The 14,183-nt window shown below is 33.4% G+C and overlaps 1 protein-coding gene across 4 annotated transcripts in view; it reads left to right on the plus strand.

Moving 5' to 3' along the window:
- ATRNL1 (attractin like 1) overlaps positions 1-14,183 on the plus strand; it is an 853,221-nt gene that overhangs the window by 71,084 nt on the left and 767,954 nt on the right. For all 4 annotated transcript variants that reach the window (XM_019035499.4, XM_055353888.2, XM_055353889.2 and 1 more), the window contains exons 7-8: positions 2,022-2,109; positions 7,524-7,779. In XM_019035499.4, the coding sequence (XP_018891044.1) occupies positions 2,022-2,109; positions 7,524-7,779 (344 nt within the window). The remainder of the gene's footprint in view (positions 1-2,021; positions 2,110-7,523; positions 7,780-14,183) is intronic.

Raw genomic sequence — 14,183 nt, forward strand, 5'->3', positions numbered from 1 at the left:
TTAAATTTTTTTGTAGAGGCGGGGTCTCCCTATATTGCCCTGGCTAGTCTCTAACTCCAGTGCTCAAGTGATCCTCCCACCTTGGCTTCCCAAAGTGCTGCGATTTCAGGTGTGAGCTACCGTGCCTGGCCTGGATTTTGTACTTTTAATGGGCTGTAAAAAAATGAAGAATATGTGAGACCATTGTGGCCCACAAAGCCTAAAATATTTACTGTGTGGCCCTTTACAGAAATAGTTTGTACAGCCCTAATTTATGATAACTTGGAAAGCAGTGTGTTGGCTGCAGATACTGGTAGATGGGTGGACTAGTGGTGTGAATCTGTGGAAGTTATGTTCTGATTATGTTTCCTCGTTTGTATCATACACATTTATCTTACAATTCCAAGGTAGGAAATAAGTTAAACAATGCTGCAGACAAATTTGGTAACCCTTACCTTTCTTGTGAAGGGGCACTTGGGCACTTCCTTTCCTTTCCTAATTCATTGGAGGAAGAAAGAGAAGTGGGGAAGATAACAATTGATAGCAAGCTTCTTAAAACAGGCTTCTGTTTCTTGGCTGGATGCTTCCTTTTGTATATTTTAGCAAATGGAGGAAATTTGAGCATAGAGTATAAGCATTTGAGATTCATACTTTGGGACTTCTGTTTTCATATGTATTACACCAGTAGGAAAAAATACGAATTTTCTTTTCATGTTACATAATCCAACAGTGACTTATTTTTATAGAAGCTTCTCTACTGCCAAATTCATTTTATACAGTCTTAAAAAATTATCAGTAAACAAGCTATATTTGTGCATAGGAAATAAATGCTTATTGGTTAATTTATATAATGCTAAGATAAGTGTGTGGGTATGTAAAGTAGCACAGTCATTATGGTAAACAGTGCGGAGGTTCCTCAAACTGAAAATAGAATTACTATATGATCCAGCAAACCCACTGCTAGGTATGTAGCCAAAAGAAAGTAAATCAGTATATCAAAGCGATATCTGCACTCTCAGGTTTATTGCAGCACTATTTACAATAGCCATAATATGGACTCAACATGTGTCCATCAACTGATAAATTGATAAAGAAAATGTGGTATATATACACAATGGAATATTGTTTAGTCCCCCCAAAATGAAATCATGTCATTTGCAGCAATATGGATGGAACAGGAAGTCATTATAAGTGAAATAAACCAGGCACAGAGAGACAAATATTGCATGTCTTCACTCAAATGTCAGAGCTATAAAAGTTGATTTCATATAGGTGGAGAGTAGAATGGTGGCTACCACAGCATGAGAAGAGAAGCAGGGAGAAGGGGACAAAGAGAAGTTGGTTAATGAGTACCAAAAAGCAATTAGATAGAAGGAATAAGTTGTAGTATTTGATAGTAAAGTAGGGAAATTATAGTTAACAGTTTATTGTATATTTCAAAATAGCTAGAAGAGAAGAAGTGTTATGCTCCCAACACAAAGAAGAGATAAATGTTTGAGGTAATAGATATTCTAATTACCTTGATTTGATCATTACACATTCTATACATATATCAAAATACCATGTGTATACCATATATGTACAACTTAAATATCAATAAAAAACTTATAAGTATCAGGCCAACTAAAAAAAAGGAATACAAAAAAATACCTAAAACAAATGGAGAGAATTTTCATCTGTTTCCAAGAAGAAAACCTGGCTTAAAAAAAAAATTTAAAAATACAGTCAAATCACTATTGTTTAGCTTAATCAATTGATGGAAATTATTAAAGGCAATTGGACAATTAATTCCAGTAATAAATATCCTAATCAAGTGAATGTATATTATACATTCAGGAGATTGAATCCTAATTTAGTGTAGGTATATCTTGAATGAGTCTTTATTAGAAGTTTGTAATATGGCACATGAAATTATGAGTTTATTAGTTGTAACTTTTTGAATTTAATGATTACTTGGACACAAGTGAATAAAAAGCACGTGAAAATTAAAAAAACAAAAATGAATCTTAGCTTATGAAGTTATTTTCTTTTCTTGCTTTTAGTTACAATTTAGAAAGCAGTATATGGAATGTAGGAACTCTGTCAAGGGGACCTCTCCAGAGATATGGACACTCTCTTGCTTTATATCAGGTATGGCTCCTGCTTTTTAAATTTTAATCAGATTTTGTTTTTGATAGTTTACCACAGGCTAAAAAATACTAAATCTCAGATTTATTTCAAATATTTAATGAGAACAATAGATTATATGGATCATGATAACTTGAGATACCACATACTCTTATGCTTTTAGTAAAAGAATAGATTTTAGAACAATCCCCCACATGACATGTAAAGAAATGAAGATTGAGTTTTTGTCTATTAGTTTATGCCTAGTCAATCACTTAAAAAAATTATGGCGAAATACATGTAACATAAAATTTACCATTTTAACTATTTTTAAGTATGGAGTTCAGTGGCATTAAGTACATTGACATTGTTGTGTAACCATTGCTACCATTATCTTCAGAACATTTTTCATCTGGCAAAACTGAAGCAATAACTTCTCATTCCCCTCTTCCCTTATCTTCTTGAAACCACCAATCTACTTTTCTGTCTCTGTGAATTTAACTGCTCTAGGTACCTCATGTAAATGGGATTGTACATTATTTGTCCTTTTATGACTGATTTGTTTCCCTTAGCACACTATCTTCAAGGATCATCCATGTTGTACCATGTGTCAGAATGTCCTTCCTTTTGAAGCTGAGTAAATATTCCATTATATGTATATACCACATTTTGTTTATCCATCCATCTGTTGATGGACACTTAGATAGCTTCCATCTTTTGGCCATTGTGAATAATGTTTCTATGAACATGTGTGTACAACTATCTGAGTCTCTGTTTTCATTTTTTTTTGGTGTATACCCAGAAGTGGAATTGCTAAATCATATGGTAATTCTGTGTGTTTTTTTTTTTTTAGCACTGCCATAGTGTTTTCCACTATGGCTGCATCATTTTACATTTCCACCAGCAGTGCACAAGGGTTCCAGTTTGTCCACAGCCTTGTCAACACTTATTTTCTGTTTTTGTTTTTTTGATAATTGACCTAATGAGTATCTCACTGTGATTTTGATTTGCATTTCTCTAATGATTAATGATGTTAAATATCTTTTCAAGTGCTTATTGGCTATTTGTATATCCTCTTTGGAGAAATGTCTATTCAGGTCTTTTGCCAGTTTTGAATTGGGTTGTTTTGTTTGGTTGTTGAGTTGGAGGAGCTCTTTATATATTATGGTATTAACACCTTATCAGAATATGATTTCCAGATATTTTCCCCCTTTATGGGCTGTCTTTTCACTTTGTTGAGAGTGTCCTTTGATGCACAGAATTTTTAATTTTAGTTTAATTTAATTTTAATTTTAATTTATTTTTTCTTTTGTTACCTATGCTTTTGTGTCATATACAAGAAATCATTGCTAGATCCAATGTCATGAAGCTTTTCTTCTATATTTTCTCATAAGAGTTTTAAAGTTTTAGTTCTTAGGCTTAAGTTTTTGTTGCATTTTGAGTTAATTGTGTCTGATGTAAGGGTCCATTTTCATTCCTTTGCACGTGGATAGCCAGTTTCCCCAACATCATTTGTTAAAAAAAAAACTGTCTTTTTCCCGTTAAATGGTCTTGGCACCCTAGCTGAAAGTCCTTTGACCATGTATATGAGGGTTTTTTTTTCTGGACTCTCTATTTTGTTCTATTGATCTATATGTCTGTCTTTATTCTAGTACCATACTATTTAGATTACTGTAGCTTTTTAATAAGTTTTGAAGTTAAGAAGTGTGATACTTCCTACTTTGTTTTTATTTCTCAAGATTGTTTTGGCTATTCAGGGCCCCTTGAAAGTCTATATGAATTTTAGGATTGAGTTTTCTATTTCTGCAAAAATGTTGGGGTTTTGACAGGGATTGTATTGACATTAGTTATTTTTATGTATTTGTGGGATTCATAAATTTAGCATGATTAAAATGACAGGACACTTGTTTGGTTTTCATTTTGAATCAACAAAATTTCATGTATTTTGTGGCCTTTGGCTAGGCCGTCTAAATATGAATTTATATGTTTTCTGTGCTGTTGTTAAAAAAATTGGAAAGCATGGGAGCAGTATAAAGAACAAACTACCACCTGTTTATCCATGCATTTGTGTGTTTTAAAAGTAAAATAAAAGTATTTCTATGTATGAAAACATATACATACATTTTTTGCCTTGTTTTATTTTTTCTTTATTTCCCTTTTTGTAACAGCCTTACTGAGATATAATTGATATACCATACATTTCACTCATTTAAAGTGTACAATTCAGTGGTTTTTAGTATATTCAGAGTTGTGCAACCATCTATTGCAGATTTATGTAAGATTACAGAGTTGTGTAATCACTTTTAGAATATTTTCATTACTTCACAAAGAAACTTTGTATCCTTTCGGTATCACCCCACACTTCCTCGTCTTCCCTAGCCTTAAGCAGTCACAAAGCTACTTTCTTTCTCTATATATTGGTCCATGCTGGACATTTCATATAAATGAAGTCATATACTATGTATTTTATGACTACCATATTTCACTTAGCATAATTTCAAGGTTTATCCATGTTGTAGAATGTATCAGTACTTCTTCATTCCTTTTTATGGCTAAATAATATTACATTTTATGGAAATATAACGTGTTGTTTATTCATCGGTTGAGGACATTTGAGTTGTTTCCACCTTTTGGCTATTATGAATAATGCTGCTAACAACATTGCTGTTTAAGATTTTGTCTGGACATATGTTTTCATTTCTTTTGGGTATATACATAGGGGTGGACTTACTGGGTCAAATTCACTTTTTGAAGAACTCACAGAATGTTTTCCAAAGTTGCTGCATCATTTTACATTCCCACCAGCCATGTATGAGGGTTTCTATTTCTATACATCCTTGCCAACACTTATTAGTATCTGCCTTTTTGATTATTGCCATCCTAGCGGGGTGAAGTATTATCTCATTGTGGTTTTGATTTGTATTTCCCTGTTAACTAATGATGTTGAGCATCTTTTTGTGTGCTTTTGGCCATTTGTATATTGTCTTTGGAGAAATGTCTATTCAAGTACTTTGCTTATTTTAAAATTAAGTTGTCCTTTTATTATTGAGTTTTAAGAATTCTTCATATGTTCTAGATACAAGCCATTATCAGGTAAATAATTTGCAAATATTTTCACCCGTTCGTGTGCTGTTTTCACTTTCTTGATGTTATGTTTTTAAACACAAAAAATTGGACTTTATCTTGATAAAGTCCAATTTAACTTTTTTTCCTTTTATTGCTTGTGATTTGGTGTCATATTTAATAATTCATTGCCAAATCTCAGGTCATAAAGACTTAACCCAATTTTTTTTTCTTTTAAGAGTTTTATAGTTTTGATTCTTGCGTTTAGTTCTTTGACCTATTTTGAGTTAAGTTTTGTATATAGTATGCAGTAAGGGTGCAAGTTCATTTTTTTTTTTTGCGTGTGACTATCCAGTTCTCCTAGCACCATTTGTTCACAAGACATTTTCTTTTGTCTTTGAATGGTCTTGGTACTCTTGTCAAAAATCAATTGGCCATAGATGTGTGGGTTTATTTCTGGACTCTCAGTTCTATTCCATTGATTTATCCCAGTATCACTCTGTTTTGATTACTTTTTTTTTTTTTTTTTGAGACAGAGTCTTGCTGTGTCACCCAGGCTGGAGTGCAGTAGTGTAATCTCGGCTCACTGCAACCTCCTCCCCCTGGGTTCAAGCGATTGTCCTGCCTCAGCCTCCTGAGTAGCTGGGATTACAGGCGCCTGCCACCATGCCCAGCTAATTTTTTTGTAGTTTTAGTAAAGATGGGGTTTCACCATGTTGGCCAAGCTGGTTTTGAACTCCTGACCTCAAGTGATCCACTCGCCTCGGACTTTCAAAGTGCTGGGATTACAGTCATGAGCCACCATGCCCAACCTATCTTGATTACTTTTGCTTTGCAGTAAGTTTTTGAGAAGTGGGAGTACTCCAGTTTTGTTCTTTTATAAGATTGTTCTGATGTTCTGCATCCCTTGCAATTTCATATGAATTTTGGAATCAATTTGTCAGTTTCTACAAAGAAGCCAGCTGAGATTTTGATAGGGATCATGTTGAATCTGTAGGTCAATTTGGAGAGTATTATCCTCTTAATCAATTTGGAGAGTATTATCTTAACGATGTTAAGTCTTCAGACCCATAAACATGGGATGTCTTTTCATTTATTTATATCTTTTAAAAATGTATTTAAACAATGTTTTGTAATTTTCAGAGTATAAGTTTTGGACTTCCTTTATTAAATTTATTCATAAGTATTTTATTCTTTTAGATGCTTTTGTCAATGTAATTATTTTCCCAATTTCGTTTTTGGGATGTTCATTACAAGTGTATGGAAATACAATTTACTTTTTGTACATTGATCTTATGTTCTGTAATACTGCTGATTCATTTATTAGCTCTAAGTGCTTTTTTAAAAATTTTTTAGGACTTTCTATATACCAGGTTGCATCATCTGCAAATAGAAATATTTTACTTCTTCTTTCCAGTCTGGATGTCTTTATTTAGTTTTTGCTCTAGCTGGAACATCCACTACAATGTTGAATATAAGTGGCAAAAGCAGGCATGCTTATCTTGTTCCTGACCTTAGGGAAATGTATCTAGTCTTTCACTGTTAGGTATAATGTTAGCTGTGAGTTTCCTTAAATATCTTTTGTCAGGTTGGAAAAATTTTTTTCTATTTCTAGTTTGTTGAAATAATGATAATTTACATCATTTATGTACCATTTATTTCCATCATATGCATTTGAAATAATTTGTATAATTTAAAAGTTCTACAAGGATTTACCAAAGGTGAACTGAAGGCATGTGGTGTCTGTCTATAGCCATTAGAAATGGTAACAGAGGTGTACTCTACATGATGCACAAATGTGATATGTCTTTTTGGTGAAGAGCATGTGATGAAAACAGTAAATAACTGAGAATAACACAAAGCAGTACAAATAGATGGTAACATTCAAATGTAACTACTAGGGACTCAGATGATTCAAATATTGAAAAGACTATGAGTAATATTAATCAGCAACTTAGTTTGTTATCTTCAGTTATATGGGAGGAGTACATTATTCTTTGTTATAGGACTACTTCACCCTTAAATTGTAAGTTCTTCATTAGCTTATTGCATCTTCCATTCTTAAAGCAGTAGTTTAGTGTTCTCTTCCTGTATGACAATTAAAAGTATACTTAATTGACTACATAATGTGATAGTTAAAAAATATATTTAAAGTAGCTTTTTGAAAGCTTTGCTGTTTCCCCCGCTTTTTGTATATAAAAGCATTAGTTGTCATTATTCATGTGTTCTCATTACTTTTTACAAATGAGAACAATGCCTTATGCATGTTGTGAACAATTACTAAAATTTTATGTAAATTTAACCTTTATTTTTAATTAATATGTGTTAAGATATAACATTATTTTATCTATTAATATATGTATTTTAATTTACAGGAAAACATCTTTATGTATGGAGGCAGAATTGAAACAAATGATGGCAATGTCACAGATGAATTATGGGTTTTTAACATACATAGTCAGTCATGGAGTACAAAAACTCCTACTGTTCTTGGACATGGTCAGCAGTATGCTGTGGAGGGACATTCAGCACATATTATGGAGTTGGATAGTAGAGATGTTGTCATGATCATAATATTTGGATATTCTGCAATATATGGTTATACAAGCAGCATACAGGAATACCATATCTGTGAGTTACTTAAAAATTGTAATTTCTTTATTGATTGGGAATGTTTTTCTCTTTAATAAAATCTTCATATGAATTTAGTCAAAATGGTGAGTTATTTGAGATTGAAATTATAAGCTGATAATTAATAATTTTTAATATAAGCTTTTTTGATTATGTTAGATTTTGTCCTTTAATATTTAAGCTTACCTTTTTAACCAAATGAGGGGAAATATTACATAATAGTCTCATTTTCTAAGATTTGTGAATTTTTTAAAAAAATATGTGAAATTCCAGTAGGTGGTGCTATTTCTTTGGATTTTATTTATGAATGAAGCACTGAAACTATCCCAGTCTCTTTACTATGCATTGCATGGTTTCAGGATTTTTCATTTTTTAGCATTCTATTTCTAATCTTACTGCTATATCTTTATGTATGTATTACTTCTTTAAAGTCAGCTTCTCAAGGATAGTCTGCTGGCTTCTATAAGAGATTATTATCTGTTATGTGAAGGTGAAGGTGTCTAGGGCAATCTACATGTGAGTTTTTGTACTATACCTTTACTCCATTTTGTTTTTCTGGTACTTCATTTTTTTGAATTATTTATAACATTTTTAAAACAGTGGTAACCTTCTTTATTGTTTTTAGTTTGTTTACAAATATATGCCCTATGGTGGTTATTCAGATTCAAGAAAATAATTCTTTTCTGGCTCTGGCCAGTATTATGAACTCAAATTCTTGGCTCTTTTGTGTATGGACAACTATATACACAACTATTTAGAGTCCTTGTGCAGTCTTAATGAGAAAACTCATTTGCAGACCACCATTAGCAAGAGAGTACTTGTATGCTCAGAGGAAGACTCCCCTTCAAAATACTCCCCTGTTTCCCTTGCAGTCCTTTCAAGTGATGGCTGTTTTTGTTTACATATTCCCAGTACAGCTGGGTCAAAAGTGGGTTACATATCCCCTTTACTTCTTATTGCCATTTCCACTCTATTCTCAATTCCTCCTCCTTTAAATTGCCTGGCTTTGACTCTTACATCATCAGAATATATCACCTATTACTTCACCTTCCTGCACTCATCCTTTGCTCTTAGATGGCTGTGTTTTATTTCTTGAGGAATTTAGCTTCTGGCTTACTGTCACTGTGTCCAGAATACATAAGGCAAATATTTTTATGTTGTAAATATGCACTTAAGTACTTCTCCTACCTGGCCTGTCAATTTCTTGATCTACCAGAGATTTTGTTTTCCATCCTCCTTGAGCCACTCTCTCCATTGTTACGTTCTAGACCTTGTTATTCCAGTACAATGAGTCCATAATTTCCATATGAAATATGTTACTTTTCAAATACCACTGATCTCTCCAGCTTACTGTTTCTAATGCCCACCCTCTGACAATTCTTTGACCTTACCAGAGCCTTTAGTCTGTTGAGACTATCAGTTTTTCCACTATCTCTCACTCTTTTTTTGTCCATATTTCTAACCCTACCTTTTAAATCCATACTTCTAGCGCTACCCATACTTCTAAACGTACCTAGCTTTAAATTTCATAATTACTGTTCTCAAGTTGTTTTTTTTTTTATGATATCTGGTACTTACTCAGCTGTAAATTTATAATTACTCATGTCAAGTTGGCCCTTAATGACATCTGGAACTTCTGCCAGTCTAGCTTGGTCTCACTCTCAGCTCTCCTGGATGACTATTTCATACCTTGTCCTCTCTCCTCAAGTTTCAAACACTTCCTTCTCTATCATCACTCGCAATTGATGACCTTAGTTCTTATTTTACTGAGAAAACAGAAGTAATCAGAAGAGAATGGCTATTGATGAGAACACGTTGGAGGGTGATGGTTAATAAGTAATGCTACATTGAATAAGCTTGCTTACATACATTATTGTCATAACAAATTCATGACAACGTTGAGGCAGACGTGTGGCTGAGTTATTCCAACTTTTGAAATGGGCCTAGGAGTTTTTAAGCAAGGGTTAACAGATGTTCTATGTAGAAGGGCAGTTTTCTTTTCTGATTTTGTTATTAATTTTTGGTTTTATTATAGTGCTCGGGAAATGTTGGTCTTATTTCTACTTTTTAAATTTATTGAAATTTTCTTTGTGGCTCAGTTTTCACAAATATTTGATAGGCACTTGAGAAGAAGATAAATCCAATAATATCAAGGTATGGAGTTTGATATTATTTATTTATAAAATCGACTTTATTGATTATATTGTTTAGGCCTTCTGTTACTGACTTAGTATTTTTTGTTCTTGATTTATCTTGCTGTGAAAGTGGAAGTAAAATTTTAAAGTGTTAGTGTATTTTTCCTATTTCTCCTTATATATTCTGGAATTTATGTTTTATAGAAGTTGCTATTACAAATATTAATAATTGTTATGTGCTTATTGTAAATTGTATTACTTAGTATTATAAAGTGGTTTGTTTAATGTTTTCTTGACCTGAATTCTACCTCATCTGTCGTTAATATTGCCCTTGTTTTGTTTTTTTGGTCAGTCTTTTCCTAGTATACCTTTGCTCATCCCTTTATTGTTATTATTGTTTAGTGTTTTAGAATCACTTTTTTTAAAAATGTATTTCTTGCATACGAGAGAGTTGAATTTTGCTTTGTGATTCCTGTTTTTTTTGTAAATTTTCTGTACATGTCTTGTATTTTCAAAAGTCATTCTTGCTTTTTTGTTGGTTTGTTTTTAATTATAGCTCTTCTCATGTTTAGGGCCCTCCTTCCCCTTAACTTTATTTTATTTTTTTGTGGGGATGGGTATGGTAAGTTTTGAGATCTGCTTCCATTAGTTTCCTCTATGCTACTTGTTTCTCATTGCCCTTTCAGCATTTTTGTGGCTGCTTCTGTTTAGCTGTTTTGGTTTCACTTGATTTTTGTACATTCATACCTAATCTAGACTTTATGAGGGATTTTTTTTTTTACCTTCGTAATTTCTCTGGAAATGTAATTTTCTTTTCCTTTCACTTCATCTACTTTCCCCATGTTTTCCTTTTGCTTTCTATTTCTTTTCCAGGGAGAATGGGGGAAATTCAGAACTAAACTATTACCACATTTGTCCTTGAAACACAGGTTTGGACTTTTGAAATTTTAAAATGAGTACTTAACTTAGTCTAAAGTTAAGCAATACTCTTATTCTTTGATCAACCTCCAATTTATAGGATACTGTTTTCCACTGTTTTAGTTATTTTTGTTTTGTTTCAAACACAATGATACAGTGATAATTATATCATTTTATAATATAAATAAATTAAAAATAAACAGTAAGTATATCATTTATTTACAGGGGTCAGCAAAAGGCATCTATAAATGACCAGATAGTAAATATCTTAGGCTTTGTTGGTCATACAGTCTCTGTCACAACTAATTAACTCTGCCTTGTAGCCTGAAAGTTGCCATAGACGATAGATAAACAAATGGGCATGGTTGTGTTCAATAAAAATTTATTTACAAAAACAGGTGGTGGGCTAGATTTAGCCTTCGGGCCTTACTTTGCCTACACTTGCTCTTAAGAGAAAGAGTATGCTTCTAGGGCCCTAGTAACCCTGATCCAACTTAAATTAAAATTTGGCATATAGGTTTTTTTTTGGACATTATATATAGGGAAAATTCATGCCCAAAAGTAGCCTGGTATCTAGTAAATGGCCCAAAGTTCCCAGGGGGAACAGTTGTTTCGTATATGTGGAACCAAGGCTGAAATAGATGCTATCTATCTGCCTCCACGGAGCATATTTTTAAAAACTCACTTTTTCATTGAGGATATACACTTTCAAGGATCTTGACTTTACATAGATACTCTCTAATCTTATACCTACATGGGTCCACCTTCAATGTTGGCCATTAAAATGGAATCCCTAGGCCACCTGATTAGTATATGTCATCCTTACTGAATATAGTTTATAATTCACAGTTGGCAGAATATATTTCGTGTGCTTCATCGTTTCCTTTATTGAACGTTTGTCCCACTCAGCCATCAGACATAATGGTGGTTATGCTTTCCGAGGATGGCTGGGAAAGTACTATGGGTTTATTCTGATCAACTGTTAGTGATAAATATTGATATAGGTTGTTAGCTGATATATTCATCTCCTGGTAGGTTTTTGTTTGATTTGGGATAATCTGATTACAGAATGCCAATTTTGTTTTAGATAATCTAAACATATTTTTATATTGAGTTTCTTTTGGCTTATTCTACAACCAAAATACTATGTCTAAATAAATTTATCAGCAGGGTATTTCTGGCTTGATTTTTGTCTTACTAACTGCATTACTTGTCAGGCATACTTAAGAATGTAGTGTAAGATGAAAATGGGAAGAATACATGATTGATGAGTTTTATAAGAATAATAGATAAACCATGGGCAGTTTCACATTCTGTGAATTATTGAAGTACAAAGCAAAACCCAACAAATTTTTTGTAAAATTATTTCTTAATAGAAAAATTAATATTTTACTTTACTTATTCCTAAGGCATTTTGAATTTGCTGCTTACTTGTTGAAAGTATGTGGTGTCATAAAATAATCTATAGTACTTTCAAAGAAAAGAGTACAAAATGATGGGTAAATGTAGTTTAAAGATGCTGTCAGAATAATTAAATTCACCACACTGTCTTCCACAATGGTTGAACTAGTTTACATTCCCACCAACAGTGTAAAAGTGTTCCTGTTTCTCCACATCCTCTCCAGCACCTGTTGTTTCCTGACTTTTTAATGATCGCCATTCTAACTGGTGTGAGATGGTATCTCATTGTGGTTTTGATTTGCAGTTCTCTGATGGCCAGTGATGATGAGCATTTCTTCATGTGTCTGTTGGCTGCATAAATGTCTTCTTTTGAGAAGTGTCTGTTCATATCCTTCACCCACTTTTTGATGGGGTTGTTTGTTTTTTTCTTGTAAATTTGTTTGAGTTCTTTGTAGATTCTGGATATTAGCCCTTTGTCAGATGAGTAGATTACAAAAATTTTCTCCCATTCTGTAGGTTGCCTTTCACTCTGATGGTAGTTTCTTTTGCTGTGCAGAAGCTCTTTAGTTTAATTAGATCCCATTTGTCAATTTTGGCTTTTGTTGCCATTGGTTTGGTGTTTTAGACATGAAGTCCTTGCCCATGCCTATGTCCTGTGAATTGTTTTGGCTGCATGTTGTAAATAAACTTTATGGAAGAAAGAACAGAAAGAGGATAGTTTGGAAGTTGTTAACGATAATCTGGGCCAAAAATGATGATGAGAATTAGTCGATCTGTTTGATTTTTTTAAAAAGTAGAGCCAATAGTATTTGCTGAGGGTTTAGATGTAGAGTGTGAGATGAAAGAGAGGAACCAAGGGTGATTCCAAAATTTTGGGCTTGAGCAGCTGGAAAGATGAAATTGCCATCAACCGACATGTAGTAGATTGTGAAGCAGGTTTGGGGCAAAGGTGTTTTGAAGATGAGGAGTTCAGTTTGGACATGTTATATGTGAGATAGCCACTAGATGTCAAAGAGAAGATGTCAAGGAGACAGTTGGATATATATGTTGCTATAGGTACTCTTTTTTTAAAAATTTGTATTCTTTTTCTAAGAAGTTTTAGAGCAGGAATTCTGCAGTATACCTCCTTGTGTGTACACTTTCTAGTAAAGTGCCATATTCTTACTGGAGTCCTAGAGAGAAAGATTTGGGCTGAAGGTGTAAATTTGGGAGTTCTTGGGAGTTCTTAAAGCCAAGAGACTAGATCAGATCACTAATGAAGTGGGTGTAGATGAAAAGGAGAATAAAAGGATTGAGCTATAGGGTCCCCGAATAATAAGAGGTAGGGGAGAAAAGGAAGATAAGCAAGGAAGAGTATGGTGAAGTGTAAGCCAAGTGCAGAAAGAATATTAAGTGGGAAAGTAATCAACGGAGCCACATTCTGCTGATGCCTCAAGTACAATCATTACTAAGGATTGATCATTGAATTTAGCACTGTGCAGTCATTGGTGATCTTGACAGGAACAGTTTCTGTGTAGTGGTGGGGTGAAAGTCTGACAATATTGGATTTAATAGGGAATGAGAGGAGTAGAAGTGGAAATGATGGGTGGAACCAGCTCTTTCAAGGAAATGTGTTTGAAAAGGAAAGCACAAAGTGAGCAGAAACTGGCAAGAAACTTAGGATCCTTTTTAGCTTGGATTTTTACAGAAGCAGACAATGAGACAGGATTTCAGTGAAATAATTCTATTTGGGAAAGTGTAGGTAACACTGTTAGGGGAGTTGAGAAGTGATACAAGGACGAGAAGGCAGCCATTTAAAGGTCCAGGCTTTAATTGACACATAATCTCTGAAATTTTCTTTAACTATTAACCCTGTCAGTTGTCAGTTGATGTGTCCCATGGACTATGTCTCCAAAACCTACCCATTCTTAGTAGAGAACCTATCCATTTTTAGTAGAGATGGGGTTTCGC

Source organism: Gorilla gorilla, chromosome 8, assembly GCF_029281585.2.
Source record: "Gorilla gorilla gorilla isolate KB3781 chromosome 8, NHGRI_mGorGor1-v2.1_pri, whole genome shotgun sequence".
NCBI lineage: Eukaryota > Metazoa > Chordata > Mammalia > Primates > Hominidae > Gorilla > Gorilla gorilla.